The sequence below is a fragment of the Filicampus tigris genome, chromosome 10 (assembly GCF_054856515.1).
Source record: "Filicampus tigris isolate MCC_2025a chromosome 10, RoL_Ftig_1.0, whole genome shotgun sequence".
Classification (NCBI taxonomy): Eukaryota; Metazoa; Chordata; class Actinopteri; order Syngnathiformes; family Syngnathidae; genus Filicampus; species Filicampus tigris.
The window spans coordinates 18,583,682-18,601,848 of NC_141226.1; the positions used below are offsets into that span (position 1 = coordinate 18,583,682).

At 41.9% G+C, this 18,167-nt stretch overlaps 1 protein-coding gene across 9 annotated transcripts in view; it reads left to right on the top strand.

Annotated features, from left to right (window-relative positions):
• LOC147141138 (adhesion G protein-coupled receptor L2-like) overlaps positions 1-18,167 on the top strand; it is a 119,460-nt gene that overhangs the window by 51,882 nt on the left and 49,411 nt on the right. For all 9 annotated transcript variants that reach the window (XM_086042700.1, XM_086042702.1, XM_086042701.1 and 6 more), the window contains 2 exons: positions 5,745-5,854; positions 10,431-11,231. In XM_086042700.1, the coding sequence (XP_085898826.1) occupies positions 5,745-5,854; positions 10,431-11,231 (911 nt within the window). The remainder of the gene's footprint in view (positions 1-5,744; positions 5,855-10,430; positions 11,232-18,167) is intronic.

Consider the following 18,167-nt stretch of genomic DNA (forward strand, 5'->3'; position numbering starts at 1 on the left):
CCAGTTTTTTTAAACTTTCACTTGTTAATTATGTTGTTGTTAATACATTTTTGGGGAAGGGGCATTATCCTTAGCATTATAAATAAAATGAATAAATAAATAAATAGTGGAATAACCCAATTATTTGCATTGTTTTGACCCAATTTGTTGTGTTCATTTAACCCTTAAAGTTGGGTCAAAACTGAATAACCCAATTTTTTGGTTCAAATTGACCCAAGTCTGGGTCGGTCCTTTTTTAACACAACAATTGGTTCAAATTTCACCCAAAAAATAGTTATTTTTGACCCGACTGTTTTTAGAGTGAACCAGCAAAGTTCATCTTGTACGTGACGAGTGCTGTCCTCTTCAGCTCGCTTCTCTCTATCTCCCGCCATGATACCGCACCATCGCTTGGGAATAGAACTGAGCCCCGTCGTTTCACCCTGTCCTACTAAATTTGCATCCCGAGTCCCTGCTTCTGATGGCGTCTGCGCACCCCCCCATCTCGGGTTGGCCGCGGCCCGCCACGCACCTCATCCGCCGACGAGTTAAACTCTCGGCTACGCTTCAAAACGATATCCCTGACGAAGGCTCCCTCGGGAGACTGTGAGCGACGGCAAGCAGCACCCATCCGCATTTATTCCGACAATTGAGATCATCGGGATCAGAGGGAGTGACCGTGATTACGGCTGATGCGATGACAACAGTCCAAAAAGCTTCGCTCGACTTTACTCAGTCTTCCTCTGAGATTTTCGGAACTAAATCTAAAGGAACTAAAGGATTTTTTTAAATGTAATTGTTTTCTAAAAATATTGTGATGATTAATGTGGGCCATTAGCAGCACAAGCAGATAAACAAAGCCTTCGACTAAGAAAACACATGGAAAGTCTTTCAGTGAAATGTTATTCCTAGCTATCAAAGTCAGGAAAATCCTGATCATTAGAGGTCGCTGAATGATTATCCTGAGCGATTATCCTGTGGTGTTAGGTGTGTTACGACGGGGTTAACTGTTGTAATTATTGTAAATAGGAACTACAAAGTACAAAAAACATTAGTAATAGAAGAAGCTAGGCTAACTGTTAGTAATCACTTAGTCCATGGATTGGATTTGGTTCTGAAATACTGAAAACTTTTGACATTTACAATTGTCTGGCCTGACATTTTTTGAGCAGATAGGTAAGATCATAAAATCACTCTTGGCACCCACATGCTAATTGTTCAGTATAACTTTTAGAGACAGCCGATAATCAGGGACATGCTAACATTCCTCCCGATTGTTGGTATGTGTGTGTCCTGTTTAGAAATATGCTGTGGGGTTTTTTTTTGGGGGGGGGGGCAAAATTACAATGAGTAGCCCATTTGAGTTGATTCGGTCATTCGAATGCGGATATCCAACCTGTCCAGCTTTCACATGAATCTCCTTATGTCCTTTTCATCAAAGTGAGATGAGAATTTGAAATGTTGACTGATAAATACTAATTTAATCACTGTTCTCTATTATAAATCCTTGGCTTGTCAATATTCCTATCCTGCCAGCATACCGAAATAAGCAAATGCACGCGGGGATCAGTCACGCGATGTCCGGAGGATTATACAGACAAAAGTTATCCGGAAACACTTCTTAATTCATAGACTGGGTTTTGACATTATGTTTTGTGCGCCGTAAACGAAAAAGCATTCAATTGTTCAACATTTTGAATAATTAATGGATGAAGAGCTGCATCCCATTACTTTTGTCCTCATTTTGTCTGCTGTGGCCCGGCACTAAAATGATCCACAAACCCAAATGGGGTGTGTATGTGTGTGTGTGTGGGGGTGTGTGGGGGTGTGTGTGTGTGTGTGTGTTTGGGGGGTAAATGGGGTGGTTGCACGCGTTTTCTAATGCTGTCTGGTATTTGCCACCTCTTCTCTGACCCACTCATAAAGCAGCTGAATAAATCCTTCCCTGCCTGGTCAGAGGTGCAAAAGGACAGCGGGGATTGAAAAGGTTTTTTTTTTTTTTTTTTTTTTTTTTTTCTCTCAACCACAAGAATGAGCTCAGTGCAATAGAGCTGCAATCACATGCAACAGCAGCCAAGTAGCAAAAACCCTAGCTTGATAAAGAGTGAACATTTTTTATGCCTTGAAAAGAGCAATTAATATTCTTTAAGTAAGCAGGCGAGTCGTGTAACACTGCTGCGGATATTACGAGTTGAAAAGCGACAAGCTGTACTTATAGGAAGTATTGGCGCTTCTTCAAGCAGCTCGATAATGGCAGGGTATTCCTATTTGTATAACTCTGTCGACCTGTCTCTACGACCTGTCTAGTGACTACCAAAAAAAAAAAAACCCAAAAAAAGCTGAACGACAGCATGTAGCAACTTTGTGTGGTGTAATTGGAGACTTCTGGAGGGATATTCACCACCTCTGTGTCCAGACTACATATGAATAATGTGGCCCAAAAGCACCTCTGGCTATTCTATCCTTATATACTCATTGTTACGTAACTGCCCACTCACAGACACATTTTCAGAAAAATGCAAATAAGAAAAGATTTATGTGGTGTAGTAATTTCACACTTGATGGCTGTGCAGGCACTATTATGTGCAAAAAAAAAAAAAGTCAATTTTCTATAATAATACACGACTCACAAAAAGAGACATCCGGCTTTTGAGTAACATTTTCAGGACGAACCTCAACGTGACTTTTACAGATGACTGTTTAAGTTTTTTTTTTTTTCCTTTTTTTCAAAGCTTCTCCAACCATGAGCTGAATGTCAACATTTTTTTTAACTTTTAATGGCCCAATAAATGTTGTATTTAAACAGACTTCTTCATTATGCTGCTCACATTTTGACATTTGAGACCAAGACACGGCAGTACCTCACCATTCATTCCAAGACATCAATCAAGATGTTCTCAGTGGGAAGTGGCTACTGAACCTAAATTTCATTCGCAGGTTGCAACAGAGAGACCGGAAGAGTCACAGAAAGGCATAGATGTCGACGCCCTTTAAAATGATGCTTGAAACCAAAACACCGTCTACAAATTTTCCCGTTCAGCTTCTGATTAGCAAACAGCAAGTTGTGCAAAAACTACTGAAACGCTGAACAATTGGACAATCATCATTTTAGAGAAGCTCAATTTAACCTGCAGTGCATTTTAGGTTCATCCTGAAATTCTATCCAAAAGCCAAATATCCCAACTTTTTGTGAGTAGCATACAGTATGTCCCCTTAATGCAAAAGTGGCATGTTTGAAAAGTAGTCTCTTGGCTTTTATATACATCCAGTGTATAAAAAGCCATCTGTTGGCCCTTTGTGGTAGATGTTGCACAAAACAATCCCATTTGTGAGGCCTCTTGAATGAATAATGGCTCTTTTAAACATCCCCTCCAATGTTTAAATGTATGTCCGGCTTGCGTGGCGGCTGCTGACCTTGTGAAATATTCATCTAGCCCTCACAATTTTTTTCTTCCTAGTGTGCGCCTCAGTTAGACTTGTCCGCATTATCTCCCCCTGCCATCCCTCTGCCTCAAATGAACTCGTTTGAAGTGCAAACGTCGCCCCATCTCCACTCCTCCCCCCCCCCGCCCCCTGCCTCTTAACTTGAACTTTACATGCACCCAGAAACATTTGCAAAAAAAAAAGGCAAACTTTTACAATTGGCCCCGCACGCTTTTGCAGATTTCTTGTCCCATTGATGTATTTTCCGCACACAAGCAGGGGGAGCGTCGCCACACGCTTGTCTGTCTGTTACATGTCACAGCCACCTGCCGTGTGACGCTTTAACAAATGTCTTCCCTCTCCATAGACGCAGACGTTAGAGGAAATGCCACCGCTAATGCCTGACATGCCTTTAGCTGTTGTTTTTCATGAGCGCTCACCTTGCTATCGCTGCTCTTATGCACACGACAGCCCTTCTGCAGTGCTGCCTCCAAGTTTCCCAGTGACATCAGTCCTTGTCAGAACATATTTACAATGGTTTGAATACCATTATGTTTAATTACTATATGTGCATAAGCAGATGATATTATACATCCATCCATTTTATATACTGCTTATCTTTATCAGGGTCAGGTGTGAGGTGGGGACCATCTCAATTGACTGGCTGAGAGGCAGGGTACACCCTGGACTGGTCGCCAGTCAATCGCAGTTCGAATATAAACAAAGAAGCATTCACATTCAAATTCGCACCAAAGGACAAGTTAGTCCTCAATCAACATAAAAATGCTATGGGAATGTGGAAGGAAGCCAGAGTTCAGGGAGAGCTAGCAAATTCTACACAAGAATTACACGACCGAACCTCAGTCAGAACTGACAGGCAGACGTGTTAACCACAAGGCCACCGTGCTGCAGTTTAATATCATGTTGAACAGCTAGCTAGCGGCTAAAGCATGATTGATGCTAAGGCAGCTCTCGACTTCACTCAGTGCTCCTTCTCGTCAAACATCCACAAACAGACCAAATCAAATGCATAACTCCAGCCACAAAAGATCCAAATTCAGTCTTTTATATACAAAAGGCTACTTGCTTACAGCGTCCTAACAAGCCAACAATAATTGGAACAAAACTAGAAGTGGAAACCTAACAAAATCAAACAATTAAACAAAAATAAAATTCCAGAACGCCATATGGCTACTGATGATCCTCGCCCATTATTATGACGCCCGAAGCAAGCTAGCTGGTAGCACGAGAAGCTAACGCAGCAGTCCACATAATCACTCAGTACTCCTTCTTGTCAACATCAACAAATTGATGAGCTCAAATGCACAACAGCAACAATTGAAAGTAATTGAAAAAGATGCTGTTTGATAGCCTCTTGTAGATTGGGAACAAAATGGGATGTAGCAACCTATCAAAATAAAACCAGCAGTGGCGTGAAACATTGCAGTCTGAATCATCTCTCACTCACGTCTTCTCCTGGCACCATCATTTCTTCAGAAAAAAAGTTTGGCAGAAAGCTAGCTGTCTGGCATGAAAAGCTAATTGTCACTAGTACATGGTCTTTCTTGTTAATCATCAGCTAACAGATGGACTCATGATGGATGCATGACTGCTGTCACACACTCTGAATCAAAGTCCTTTGTTAACAAAAATATGCTCGATACAAGACAACAAAACCTTCGGATAAAAAGTTTGGCAAAAAGCTACCTAGCTAGCTGCTTTACGTGAAGCTAACGCAACATCAACAAACACTCAAATGTACAACACCGTCACAGAATATCTCATCAGAGTCCTTTGTTAACGCAAAACTGCTCAGTGTCGGGGAACAAAACTTGAAAAAAAAAAAGTTTGGCGGAAAGTGTAGCTAGCTAGTGGATATTGGGAAACGTAACACAGAAAGCTTCACTCATTGTTCATATTTGTTGAACATCAACAAACAGACATACTCAAATGTAAGACACCTATCACAGAATATCCACTTCCAGAATCCTTTGTTTACACAAACCTCTTCAGCACCAGGGAACAAAGCTTTTGGGCAAAAGGGTTTTGCAGAAAGCTACCTAGCTAGTGCAAGACCAGTCTACATCTCCTTCGCACCAAACATCACTAAACACTCAAATGCTTGGCACCAGCCACACAAGATCTAAATCAAATCAAGTCCTCTGTTTACTCTGGGTGCTACCAACTGGGAGTCCTGTCAGGCCAATGTCAACTTTTAGGGCGGGGAAACTTGAAGGTAGCACTGCATGTCGTCTTAACGATCGCTCACGACCGCCGGCTGTGCCTACTGAGCTCTCTGCGGGTGATGACATCTGTGGTCAATCTTGTCTTATTCCCTCTAGGTGCAACAACCGTACGCAGTGTGTGGTTGTCACTGGCTCCGATGTCTTTCCCGATCCATGCCCCGGCACCTACAAGTACTTAGAGGTCCAGTATGAGTGTGTTCCCTATAGTAAGTATCACCATCACGATGAATGACGATGTTACTGTTGTTGTTGTTGTTGTTGTTGTTGTCGTCGTCGTGTGCTATTTTACATCACATGCCTGTCTAAGAGCACACCGTGTCAATTTATGTGTTCGGGCGCCAACATATCAAGCTGCACAGCGCTGATGTAATTTTATGGCAATTATTGGCAATGGCTCGCCAAGGGACGACTGTGGCAAAATGTAGCGAGGCGAGCGGAAAAAAAATACACTTGCTTAACAAATCGTTTAGCTGGTGCTAGATATAATGTAATTTAATTTCAGGTTGAAATTGCTAGTTTCTGGAGGGTGAAAATACTGAAGTTTAGGTGTATTCATTGCAAAAATGAATGTATTTGTTAGTTTTACAAGTACTAAATAGGTACTGTATTTTCAATGAATTGTTTACTGTCACTATATGGAATTCTGTTCCAATCAATGTTTAATGCTGCCGATTCCGATCACCCATGAGTGACATTGGCTGATACCGATTCCGATACTGATCACATGGATTAGCTGCACATTTTTCAATTTTAGAGCCACTCACTAATGATCATTTTAATAATCGATGAATCTGTCAATTATTTTTTGGATTAATTGATTAGTCATATTTAAAATAAATAAAAACATTCTATGCAAATCACCAAACATGTGTCACATTATTTCAAAGTGACAGTGGAGAAAATGCACAAACATACAGTATATTACGATTCAGTTATGGGTTTGCATTAACATGCAGCGTTAAGGAAAGGGGGACGCAGGCCAATTTGTAGTTGGCTGCAGGCTGCAAAGTATGAGCTGTGTGTGATCAGTTTTTGTGATCGGCTGTTCACGTACTTATCCGCGGAAATTGGCCCGTCACGCTCATTGGTCGATCGGTCGGAGCACCACTACAATTTAGGTATATTTCTGGAAGTAAAATAACTAATTTCAAATTATTCAATTTAAATATTTTAACATTTTCATGGATTTCATTTTTATCTTTAACTACAATTATTCATGTACTAGTTTACTGTAATTCATTTAATTCGCTTGAAATGTTTTTGTTATATTCTAAGAAATAGTAGGTTGTTGGGTTTATTTGTAATATTTGTTAAATATTTGTTTTTACGTTTTTGTAATATTGTATTATATCTTATGTATTTTCCCCATAGGGTTTGGCGTAACCAGCTACAGATATATAAGTTTAATGAAATAGATATTGAAAACAAATAACAAAACATATTTTAATATGATTTTAGTGTTATTTTGTATGATATACAGTATTGTATTTACAGTGATGTACAGTATATTTTGTGAAGAAAACTAACTACACGTCTGCATTTGTTTGAATTAACCACAGTATTTGTGTATACAAAAAAATTAGATACACATTTTTTTAGATAATATATTGTTTCATTCGAAATATGTTTTTTTTATGTCGGATTTAAATTTCTTGGAATTGAATGCTACATTTGTAAAACAAAAGGCATTCATTCTGCCTTGCGGAATTTGCATAGCTGTCATTATTGTTGCCATTACTTTAAGACTAGAAAGCTACCGTGCAAACCTCTATTGTGTTGTCTAAGGATCGAAGTAAGAGATAATTCCGTACCTTGGTGAATAAAATAACACGCTATATTCGGGATGCCCCTTGTATTTTGCCGGATTTCCATTTAAAATGTTCAATTCACTTTAGATGCTGCTGGACTTCTAAACGGCGTCTGCGTTTATGAGGAGCGTAAATCTCGCTTGAAAACTTGTTTGAAACGAGTTTATTAGAGCGTAGCCGGAGTTCATGTGCACCCCTGTGAAAGTACTTAGCGTTGATGAATAGTAAACACTTGCAAGAAATATTCATTTTTTGTGTGTCATTCCCCCTTCTTTCAAACAGACCTCCCTTTCACCTCCTGCCACTAACCTCCTCTGCTGTCTAACCTGCAATTTTTCACGCAGCCTTTCCTCCGCCCAGCAGCTCCGGCTTGCCGTTATTATAACGTTGTGCGCAGTGGCCCCGTTTTTAAAGCTTGTTTGTATCATTAGTGCCGTGCTTTTTTTTTTCCACCGGCATGTCTTATAGTCAAATCGCTTTTATCGCCAGTTTAAGGCATAATGGAATAGGTGCATGACTGTTCATTAACTAACATATTCGCTTTATTTCCCTTAGCTCCTCTTCCCCTAAAAAGCAGCCCGTGTGCAGTTCGTGTCACGGTCGCATCCTCTCGCAGATAATTTTCTCCTTGTACCTGCCAGATGACTCATGATAACCTTTCTCTCCCTATTTTACTCTTTTTTTTTTTTTTCTTTCCTTCTTTTTCACCGCCTGAAATAGAAGTGGAGCAAAAAGGTAAATAAGTGGCCCAGTCCACAGCCACTAACCTCCTTCCACCTTCCTTCCCCTGTCTTCTCCTTGTTCTGTGGTGTTCAGTACAGCCACCCCCGCCTACACACACCTCCCACTGACAAATCCTAAACCCGTAGGAGGATTGTTTGCACATATGGACTCCCAAATTTCTCAATGATGAATCAATGGAGCTTTTTCTAGCTACGTGAAAATCTCACAAAAACAGATGGTTGGGTGCTGATTTTTCCAGGGTCTCTGGCTTTTGTATCCTATGGACCCTTGAAAAATGAGTTTTGTATATTTCCTACTATTTACAGGATTCACACGATGCTTGAAATTTGTAAAAATGCCTAATGGGTATGCAAGTAGCAATAAAGGGGCCCTTGTACCCCCGTTTTTATGACGACTCCTTGAAATACTGTAATATCATTCAATAGATAGTTATTAGATCATAAAACACTTTTTAATTTAGCTTTGCCAGCTTCTGTGTGGGGCACGTTTTGGCAATTTCCCTTGTTGGTCAAAGTACGGGAATAGAAGACTTCCTGTTTAATTTTGGGCGTGGGTCCTTGAGACTATTTATTTATTGGCTATTAAAGCTTGAAAAATCAGTGTGAACCCTGTAGTTAGTTTTCTTGACCCAACTTGTTCTGGACCCATCACTATATACAGTATAGCACGTGATGTGAACTAGCAGTGATGGCTGGCTGAGACTCATCAGAACAAGAATCGCCCAACAGCTGAACTTGGCTGTACGGGACCGTGGCCGCGTGCTCACTCAGACATCAGTGCTTCCTGTTGTTCGCAAAGATGTGGTGCTAATCTTGTGCCGCTGTTCTATTCCTCCTGCCTCCATTTTCATCTGCTTTGCTGCCATTGACGACATGTTGTTAGGTTTTCTCACAAAAACGTAAAGCCATTTTTGGTTCATGCATGTGTCGACGTACGACAAATAAGCTCTTCATGTGGTATTTGGCATCAGACACCAGCCCCTTTCACACAGCCATTCCCGGCAAATTAGTGCATCAGTTGATGCAAAAGTAGCGCTGGCACGATATTGGAAGTGCATGTCGACACAGCCCTTGTGTCTTCACACATTTAGATCATTAGATGCCTGAGGCACAACTTGACAATCTGGTCGTACAGGCGGCAACACACCTGTTGCGTTGATGATACTACTTTGGAAGTACACGTTCCGCATCGGTGTCTTACGCACAGCACAGCGAGCCGGGGGAGAAAACAAAATGGCCGACTTAGTGTTCAGTTTTTAGCATGGGTCTTTTTCATGTGTCATGTCGTTATTGACATGATATCTTGGTGAACGCACAGTACTGGTCTTTTAAAAAAATAGATAACTAAAAGATAACTAACATAATTAAAAATTGAAAATCAAACTAGTCAAATGAAAACTAATTATAATGAAAAATCCCAAACGATTATGTAACACTGTGCCCGCCGACATTCAAATGGGCGTTGGCAAAGAAAAAGCATCAAAATTGAGCATCAACCATCCATCTCGGATGACTGCTTGCGATCAAGGCTCCCTCGATCCATCCATCCATTTTCTGTACCGCATATCCTCTCTAGGGTTGTGAGTGTGCTGAAGCCTATCCCACCTGTTTTTGGTTGAGAGGTAAGGTAAACCCTGAACAGGTCGCCAAACAATCGATCGGAGCTCATTTGAGCAAATTCCATGGTTGAATTTGTGCAAAATTGCTGCTTTGAAACAAAATTGCCGACTTCATTTTTAATGTCGGATGCGTTGAGATTTCGTTCATGCATCATGTCAAGTTATGAAAGATTTGTCCACCAAATATTCTGTACGTTGCTGAAACCAGTTTCAGGGCAATGTTTCTCATGAACTTGTCCTCCTACCCTCTTTTTCATGGGGAAGCCTAAAAATAATCATCAAAATTCTCCATCGTGCTCCACCCACATTCAGTGGCATAGGCCAAAAAGCTTCAAATTTTCCATCGCACGTCTGTTTAGCTTACGTGATTCTGTTTGGGGCTTCTTTGAGGGCCACAATTCGATGGCCAGTTTGAAAGGGGCTCTTAGAGACAAAACGTCAATATCCATTTGTGCTGTCTTTCATTTACAGGATTCTTAACTTTTTCCACTCTATTTTGTTCTGTTTGGATATTGTCAAGTTTCCCCAAATTCACCGTATTTAATATACTGCAAGGAAAAGGATGTGACTGATCCCTGATTGTCACTACCGTGTTCTTCTCTCTTTCGCTAGTCTTCATTTGCCCTGGGACCCTCAAGGGCATCGGCGACGCTACCTTCCTGTACGAGGCAGAGCAGCAAGCGGGGTCGTGGTGCAAAGACCCTCTGCAAGCCGGCGATAAGGTCTTCTTCATGCCCTGGACGCCGTATCGCACGGACACTCTCATCGAGTACGCCTCCCTGGAGGACTTCCAAAACAACCGTCAGACCACCACATATAAATTGCCCCACCGGGTGGACGGCACCGGTTTCGTGGCCTATGACGGCGCCATCTTCTTCAACAAAGAGCGCACGCGAAATATCGTCAAGTTCGACCTGCGCACGCGGATCAAAAGCGGCGAGGCCATCGTCAACAACGCCAACTACCACGACACGTCGCCGTACCGCTGGGGCGGCAAGACGGACATCGACCTGGCGGTGGACGAGAGGGGCCTGTGGGTCATCTACGCCACCGAGCAGAACAACGGGCGCATCGTGGTCAGCCAGCTCAACCCGTACACGCTGCGCTTCGAGGCCACGTGGGACACGGCCTACGACAAGCGCTCGGCCTCCAACGCCTTCATGGTGTGCGGCGTGCTCCACGTGGTGCGCTCCACCTACGAGGAAAGCGAGAACGACAACGGCGCAAGCCAGATCGACTATGTCTACGACACCAAGTTGAACCAAGGCGAGTACGCGGACATCGGCTTCCCCAACCAGTACCAGTACATCACGGCCGTGGATTACAACCCCAGGGACAACCAGCTGTACGTGTGGAATAACTTTTACATCCTCCGCTACGATCTCGACTTCACACCGCCGGATCCAGTTGAAGGTGAGTGCTTTGTACTTGATTGTCCTTGTCACCTGTTATCCATCAAAAATCAACCGGCATATCTTGGTCTGCTCGAAGGGGTCAGAATCAGAATAGCATTATTGTCGTTACAGGGTGCAACGAAATGGAATAAACACTACCCGTCCAAGTGACATAGAAAAACAATTACCAACAGGGCGATGCAAAACAGGAGTCTGCCGGGTTGCCTTTGCAGCACCGTTTTCACAGATGAAAAGAAAAAAAACATAAGGGAGGGGGAGGGAAAAAAACAACCCCAGACTAAATTCCTGGAGGGGGGGGGGCACAGTATGGATTTGGAAAATGTCAAAGGAAAATTGTTGTTCTTTTTTTCATTATTTTTTTCCATCTGCAAAACCTCAAACAAACCTGGCACTCGGTAAAGCTACGCGGTCATCAATGAAGACATTTTAATGAAAAATTCTCAGTTTTGTACTTAGTTGTCACGTTATCCAGAGAGGTCTTCAGAGAGTTTGTAAAACCCCAAACTAACCAGCGGTTTGATAAGGTTAAGCAGTCGTCTGCATTGAATCCCTCAAGAATCAACAGGCACATCTTTAGTTGACTCCAAGCTAAGCGATGTACTTGTATTAGCTGCAAAATAATGCTCTTGTGAGCTTGTTTATGTAATACTACCAGTATGAGGCCTAGTTATTATTTGTGGCCAGCTCAGCTAATGAGGCTACATGCTCTCATCTGAAACATTTTATAGGTCTGCAGGAATAGTGCTGCTCCCTAATATAGTTGTCCCCCAATGTGCTGGTTCACTTTCACTCCAGCGTTAGCTTTTTTGGATGTTTTGCATGATTTCCTTGTCACTTTACACTGATACACTTACACTGATGCCTGCTTCTGTCCAAGATGTCCTTTTTCTAACCATTGAAAAATATTTCCCTGGGGAGACAGCAGACAGCGCAGGTGTCATGTAGCAGGCTTGTCAGACCCAAGCAGGGTCCTATTTGTAACATCTTAACCGATATTTAAAATGTGAGACACCCCATACTTGTGGGAAGAAAAAATGGGCATGAGTGCTCTTACTGCTCTTGTATAGTAAGTGGCGTACTCGAGATGATCAGCACAGCACAACACATTGAACAATAACCATATCTTCACCAAGAATTATTAAGCAAGACTCACTCGGTGCCAAAGGGCAATCCAGCCTGTTGTAGTAGAAGAAGAAATTGAAGTAGATAAGATGTTAACTGTCTGGTTACCTGGTATGTTTGTTAACTCTTCTCATAATTTTGACTGGGGTGAATGACATGATATACGGACACTCAACACAACTGCTTACTCCTCAGTTTGTTTCTGTCACAGCAAAAGCGTCAGGAAGCATCCTGATTGGCTGTCATTTCGTTTCGTGTCACGATCACCGAGCCCGTGTCTCGACACAGCCGGGTGCTGACAGCACACGTGATGACGTCTGATCGTAAATATCGAACAGGTTTGAGATGATGATTCGCCACCCCGATTGCTTTTCGAGCAGATCACCACAGCACAGGATAATCGCTCAGGATCATCTTTCAGCGACATCCAATAATTAGGCCTTTGCTCATAAGTGATGGAAAATGCTCTAAATTGGACGGATTGTCATTACCGGTACGTGTTTACTTTGCTTTAAAGCAAAAAGTAACGAAAGAGGGGAGGGTTGGGTGTGTCAGGAATCCACTCAGAAATGACAGATTCACCTCGCAATGAGGGCTGTCTCCCAGGGTGATTGCATCTCCACCAAAACCCTCTTCTTGATTACCATGAGGCAAGCAAAGGAATCTTCCCAGCTGAGGCTCAGTCCCTATCACATTCCTTAATCCCTGGCCCTATCCAAAGCCATTATCCTCACTGGCCTCTTGAACCTTGCCTTGCATGCCGGGGATATGTCTGAGAAGTATTGGTGAGAAGTGTGACACAGGTTATCCTCAGCTCCTTTACATCAAATTTGGTTGCCATGGTAGCATCAGTGGCTCCACAGGAACTTTTTTTTTTTTTGTGTGCTTGTGTAATTACCTCATGCTTTGAGCACTTTATTTTTTTCTTGTAATCGGTGTTAGTTTTTGTATGCGTAAGCTAGCTTTGATTCCAGATCCATTTGTTGAAGAATTTTGTCTAATCAAATATAGTTCATCAAATAGTGGATTTTAATTTTTATTTTATTGGTGAACTAGACATTTGCAATTTCTGGAGAAATTGTGTGTGAATGCTGAATGAAAAAAAATATGGATGTGGAATGATGTTGAATGATATAGAATGATATTCAATGATATGGAATGGGAATGAATGAGGGATTGTTGCTGCGACATGGGTGTTTTTGGGATGTTGAAAATTGTTACCAAGGTGAATTAAATGTGCTGAATGTACTGAATTTCAACTGAGAACGATGATGTGTAGCTGTTTTTCTCGAATGTGTCATTGGGAATCAATAGGGATTTTTAAAAATGTTTGGTCGATGGGGAATTTTTGTTAAAAATTGTTCCCAATATGAATCGAACGAGCGGACTGTTTTGAATTTCAAATGGCAATGCTGTGAATCTGTTATATTGAATGTCGCATTGGGAATGAATGGGAAGAAGCATGACAGAAGACCACCCCGCCCCAAAAGTTTTAAAACTGATTTACCTTGAACAAATTTCAGCTCTAGTCATTCATTAGAGTCAAAATATAGATTTTTAAAAATGGCACAAAACTTCCATGAGGATCAATCTTTGAAGAGCTGAGAGGCGACATAAGTGATTTCACATCAGACTGATAATTATGCCACAATTATCTGTCCTCATTGAGCTGAGCTAAGCCTGCTTGGTTAAGAAACACCTTGACCCAACTTTACTTCATCGGATTCGCAGCACACACTTATCATTTCAATGGAAGGCTCCCTTGCAGGAAGCAGTAAAAGGTTTGAAATTTTGCTGCATGATTTGAATTGGAAAAATAGCACTAAATGGTACACACATATTTATTAGTTTAAGATAAATGGGATTGGAAATTGCACTTTGGATGGGCTTTTCCGTCGCTATGATCAATCATGTTTCAGTTTGTGTGTATTCTTTGCTAATTTAGGCTCATTTAAGGAATAGAGAACAATTTCAAAATCGCAAAATTGTAACATTAATAATGATTATACCCCGGGAAATTGGATGTAAATTTAACGCCGCCAAATGGCAAAACTACTTAACGGAGTCACCCCGTTATCATTGCAGTAGGAACTGATCAGAATTTTACTGTAGGTTAGGATCAAAAATGACATTTTTAGCGATTTTTGAATGGGACATTTTTTTTTAACGATAGTATCAAATATGTCCGTTTTTGTGCATTTTTGCCATTTTAGGCTAACTTAAGGAACAGAGAACATTGACTTTACATCCGCCCGATTATAGCTGCTATAATCTGTCCTCATTGAACTGAGCAAAAAAACAATGCTGAACTGAAAAAAAGAAAAAAAAAATACTCTTGACCTGACTTGACGTCATACTCGCGTATCAGGTTGCTCTTCCACATTAGGAACCGGCACCTCTGGATGCCAGCTGGAAATGCGATTGCCGACGCGGCCTTGTCGAAGGGACTTGTCGTCGACGCCTCAATGGGGGCTGTGTGCTCCTGAACTCTGGCCTCTTGTCAACACGTCTGTTTGTTTTCCCGCTGGAGCCTGGAATCCGTCCAGCACCATAACTCCACACGCCCGAGGGGGGGGGAGTGGAGGGCGCTCCATTCCCAGCCCCCCTACACAAGTATGGATCTGCTTTTGCTGACCAACCCGAAGCCTCCATTAAGTGTTTGATAACGTACATGTTGCGAATACTTGTAATGAGTTCTTCTGCCTGCTCCACTGTTAACATTCTGATGTATATGAATGTAATTAACAAGTGAATGATCATAATCACCCCCCTCCAAAGAGGCTGCGGGAAGGAGGGAGAAGGAAGAAACTGGCCTTCGCGGAGCTTTTCCAATGACTGCTTTATGTGCTCTCTCAGCTACTGTTATGCCTCGGTAAACATAAATACCACATTACCTCGGAGCGGCAGGAACAGTGCATTCCGTCAAAGAAGTCGACTGAACACGCTTCATTATTTTATTCATCCGCCTAAGTAGTAGCGCTTCCTTAATCGGTTTGAATAACAAATGCATCTTCGTGGCACGGAGTGCCACCCCCCGCAATTTTTTTTTTTTTCTTCTACGGGCATATTCTTGAAATGTTGTGAGAGGGAATCTTTACCACAGTGGGCCACCACTTGAAAATAATTGGCCCGTCAGATGTACACCGTCTACATCTTTAGGATTTATGGCAGTCGCCGACGTTTGCCTTGCATGGAACGACCTATTCTGCAGGGTAATCTCATGGCGGTGAAATAATGTCAGTGCATGGAACCAGGGGCCCACTCCAGGCGTAAAGGAAATTAATTGCAGTCGTTAAGATTCATTGACCAGTGAAACTCCAGAGTGTCTTTTTCTTTGTTCAAATGTCATTACAATGCGAGAGCGTGTCATTTGATGTCACAAAACTGAAAATCGATGCAACCTGACAATGAGCGTGGCTCTGGTGGATCTTTCTCACTTTTGCGCGGTATTTACTCGCTTTTCCATTGGCGAAAACAGGTACCGTATTTTCCGGACTATAAGCCGCATCCACTCCGCTAAAAAAAATGTATAAATAATGAAAAAATAAATAAATAAAATAAAAACCACATATAAGCCGCACCTTATATAAGCCGCACCTATCAATGTTGAAAAATTTCATATTTACTGCATTTCCAGAACAATTTTGAACTGTAAATGTACATGTATGTACCTGAACAGATTCTTTTAACAGCGCCTTTTAACACGGCAGCAGGTTTTGCTGACTAAAACGGAACAGAACCAAAAGAAAATAAACTTTACTTATCTTCATTTCACTGCCCGCTGCCCTCCAGTTTGTCAGTGGACGTATTTCCTGTATTTCCGCATACCACCTAATTCATAACCTAGTGCATAGCGCCCTCGCCTGTTGAACTCCTCCATCTGCAGTCACATCCTGTTAATGGCAATTGTGTTGTATTGTATTGTAATTCCGGTTAGACCACCCCCAGTGGTGGAAGAAAAATCCACAGAATAGCTGCACCTTCATATAAGCCGCATGGTTCAAAACCAAGGGAAAAAGTAGCGGTTTATAGTCTGGAAAATACGGTACTATTTTTAGTTAGTCAACTGGGGTTCCAAGAGTGTTGAACCGATAACACATAGGCGACGTAAACCACTAGTCGCCACTCATTGGACAAATTTATCAAAACGTAGCCCATTGCCATACCATATTCCTGTTGTCGTTTTGGATAAAACGTCTCTCGGTAAGCAAATAAAAGAGACTGACCGTCATTCTCCTCAGTTACTTGGTTGAGGGTCCGATTAATTGGCTTTCCAAGATTGATGCGTTCAATGCGCCGTAGTCTTCTCAAGGCCAAACATTTATAATTTCACTGACTATCTTCATAAATACCTGACTCGTGCTGTATTATCTGAGTGACATGTCAGATCGTCTTGTGAACAAAACGAAAAAACATTCCCTGAACTGCACCTTTATCTGGATTCTTAACCATTTTGAATTCATGGTCATTCCTTCCCTATTTGTGCTCCACCTTTAACAAAGTTAAGTAGCTTTCACATAATCTGCTCGCTGATGACAACAAAGCCGCCTTAGCAGAGTTAATCATTGTTCACCTTGTTGGTATTGCTTTGCGCTTGCGTTTGCAACCATGCGGTCTTCCTAATTCTGCTCTTGACTGATGTGATTAGCAAACATCAGTATCCTTATCGATCACCCCGCTTATTGTTCCAGGCAGTTCACACGTCATTCAAAGAAAACAAATGAATTACAAACACGGAACAGTGCTGATCGATCAATTGATGCTAATAAACATCAAAGGGAGGCGGCATCTGCGAGGCCACCCCTGTGATGTGCGAAGACACAAACGGGTTTCTTGAGAGGAGACATAAATCAGAAGAGCCAATAATTGCCAGGACCCTTTCAAACTAACAAGGAGCGAAAGGGGAAAATTAATTTGTCTTGCAGGTAACATTTAATCCAAGCCCTCAAAATGAACGGCTGCTTGGCATAAGCTGCTGCAGTGTCGTAAGCGCGAATGGGGTGTCCGCTGTGAATTGAAATGTCAAACTAAGCCCGACTTTCCCCGCGTGCTTCTTTTTACAGCCAGTGTGCACGCCACTCCGCCGCACTCTGATTTACTTGCACATCCCTAAATGATGCCTCCAGGTAAGCCTTCGATTTGCATGAATGCATTAAGCTTGGCAGCAATTCTGCTTGTCGACACTTTTTGACGTCAGCCGGATGGAGGGTACACCGTACACTCCGTTCCAATTAGTCGCTGGCTAGGTCATCCACTTAAGACACAATTAGACGCTTCCATTTTTGACACCCTGACGCAATTAGTTTCTTAGGTGTGTCATCCAATTCAGACTCCTCACGTTTACAACGGGGAAGTCACTATTGTTCACACATTGACATTCAAGCGAAAATCAAGCCAAACATATTTTTTTCAAGAATATGTTCTAGTTGAAACACGGCATTCTGATTAATATTGTGTTTGTGGAATACGAGTTAAGCAGCAAAATCACTCATTTTTAGCCATCTGAGGGGGCAGCCCTTTTGTAACTACCTACTAAAGCTCAAATAACGGCCAATCATGGCTCAGCTTCAGAAAACAGGTGAGCTGTGATTGGTTGTTACCTGAGACTTGAGCAACTGTGATGTCATTTTCAGGCAACAGAAGTGACAAAATGGCCACCTCCAGAGATGGTTGAACATGGGTGGATTAACTCATATTCCACAAACGCAATATTAAAAAATGTAATAGTCTTTCTACGAGTGGGCCTGTATAGAACATATCCTTGAAAAAAATATGTTTGGGTTAACTTCACCTTTAAAGTCAATCCAAACAT